General features: G+C 40.9%; 1 protein-coding gene across 1 annotated transcript; it reads right to left on the bottom strand.

Moving 5' to 3' along the window:
• Nucleotides 1-248: 248 nt before the first annotated feature.
• LOC103201142 (60S ribosomal protein L19-like) lies at nucleotides 249-839 on the bottom strand. Its single transcript, XM_042781641.1, has one exon. The coding sequence runs from the start codon at nucleotides 837-839 to the stop codon at nucleotides 249-251; it is 591 nt and encodes a 196-aa protein (XP_042637575.1).
• Nucleotides 840-2,138: the final 1,299 nt, after the last annotated feature.

The following is a 2,138-nucleotide window of genomic DNA, read 5'->3' as shown; positions in this document are numbered from 1 at the left end:
AAGTTTTGCCTACTATTTCAGCATTGTTCAGTGACTCTTGCCTACAGCAGTTATTACTGTGGTGTTCTAATGATTACTTTCTATTTATTAATTAAAATTTTTCTGTGAGTAAAAGTCTCTTCTCCCCATTTATTTGTTATTTTTTTATTTTTTTTTTTTAAGAGGCAGGCAGATAAAGGCTTACTTTATTGAATGACTGATCTATGTAACTGCCGAGGCCACTATGTACAGACAAGAGAGGGAAAGCTTTATTTTTTGGTCTCTTCCTCCTTGGACAGAGTCTTGATGATCTCTTCTTTCTTGGCCTGGAGCCGCTCCTCACTGCACTTGCGTGCTTCCTTGGTCTTCGACCTGCGGGCCTCAGCCTGGTCAGCCAGGAGCTTCTTGCGGGCCTTGTCTGCCTTCAGCTTGTGGATGGGTTCCATGAGAATCCGCTTGCTCTTGAATACATTCCCCTTCACCTTCAGGTATAGGCTATGGTACATGTGGCGGTCAATCTTCTTAGATTCACGGTATCTTCTGAGCAGCCGGCGCAGAATTCTCATCCTCCTCATCCAGGTCACCTTCTCTGGCATTCGAGCATTGGCAGTACCCTTTCTCTTACCTATGCCCATATGCCTGCCCTTCCGGCGGGCTAAGGTATTTTTCCGGCATCGAGCCCGAGAATGGACAGTCACAGGCTTGCGGATGATCAGGCCATCTTTGATCAGTTTCCGGATTTGCTGACGAGAGTTGGCGTTGGCTATTTCGTTGGTCTCATTGGGGTCCAACCAGACCTTCTTCTTGCCACATCGGAGGACACTGGAGGCAAGCCTCTTCTGAAGCCTGAGCATACTCATGGCTGCGGTCGCAGCGCCGAAAGGGCCATTTATTTGTTATTAATTCATTCATTTATATTAAAATGGTGTTATGGTTTGAATTGTTTCTCTCCCCAGAACTATGATAAAATCATAAGTCCAAGTGCCTGTGAAGGTAACCTGTTTGGAAGATACTATCAAGTTAACAGGAGGCCATTCTAGAGTAAGGTGGACCCTAATCCAATATGAGTGGTGTCCTGATGAAAGAGGAGAAGATACAGAGAGACACATAGAGGGAAGACGGCCCAATGATGGAGTTGTAAGCCAAGGAACACCACAGATATACAGTTGTTACCAGAAGCTAGGAGAGTTTCAAAAGGAATCAGTATGGACAACAGTCTGATTCCATACTTCTAGCATCCAGAACTATGAGACAATAAATTTCTGTTTTTATGAGCCACTGAATTGTGGTACTTTGTTACACCAACCCTAGGAAACAATAGAGATGCACTCATGATATCTACTTTGTTATTACACTTTTAATCCAGTATTACTCTTACTTAATTTTTTGGTAAAGTTTTTCCAACTTTGATCACTGGCACTATCTTAGACTACTGTGCCCTTTGAGGTAGCTTGCATTCATTATTTTGAACACTTTCTTATTTTCTAGTACCATAGATACTCTAGGCTCTTATATATTTCCTGCTACAACCCTGGGATCTATCCAATAGTCCAAGAAGCCCTTACCACTTTTGAACATTTTCATATCACTTCTGCTTCACTAAACAGTTCTTCATTGTTGATTGGAAATAAGTAAAAAATAACAGAATGGCAAATTAAGGGTTCTCTTTTGTGCTTCCTCAAATTTCTGAGAGAAGAAAAGTTGACAATGAGGCAAGTTGAGCTTGCATTCAACAAATATTTTTTATGTCAGTGCTGGTTTAGTTATGAGGATGTGCCCTCTGGTACCTGAGGAAGTAGTCTACAATAAGTTTATTCCATATTTCGACATCTCACACAGTTGTCAAAAGAAGAGCTCTTCTTTAAGTAGTTTCCACTTTTCTTTTCATATCTGGTGATATAGGACTCCATTAACCTTGAGATGCACCTGGGGACTATTTCAGACATGCTCACAAACCAAGCCAGTAAGTCATGTTCAGTTGCCATGAAGCAGCCTCAGTTTGTTTCTTGTCCCATTATTTCCAGTTCCCTTCCTCTTTTATGACTAAAACCAAAAATATTCTTCTCTTTAATAGCTTTTGGTCAGTATGCCTCCAAAACAGAACTGTTTTGCTTCAAAGTCATATAAAATATTTACTGAAAATGGTACATTTGTTTGTT

The sequence above is a fragment of the Orycteropus afer genome, unplaced genomic scaffold (genome assembly GCF_000298275.1).
Source record: "Orycteropus afer afer isolate SDZICR_OR568_19922 unplaced genomic scaffold, OryAfe1.0 scaffold00143, whole genome shotgun sequence".
NCBI lineage: Eukaryota > Metazoa > Chordata > Mammalia > Tubulidentata > Orycteropodidae > Orycteropus > Orycteropus afer.
The sequence above is the reverse complement of the archived record's forward strand: the minus strand, read 5'-3'. Positions and strand labels throughout refer to the sequence as shown.

Coding starts and splice junctions, on each gene's coding strand:
- LOC103201142 (XM_042781641.1), bottom strand. CDS start 839: ATGAGTATGCTCAGGCTTCAGAAGAGGCTTGCCTCCAGTGTCCTCCGA.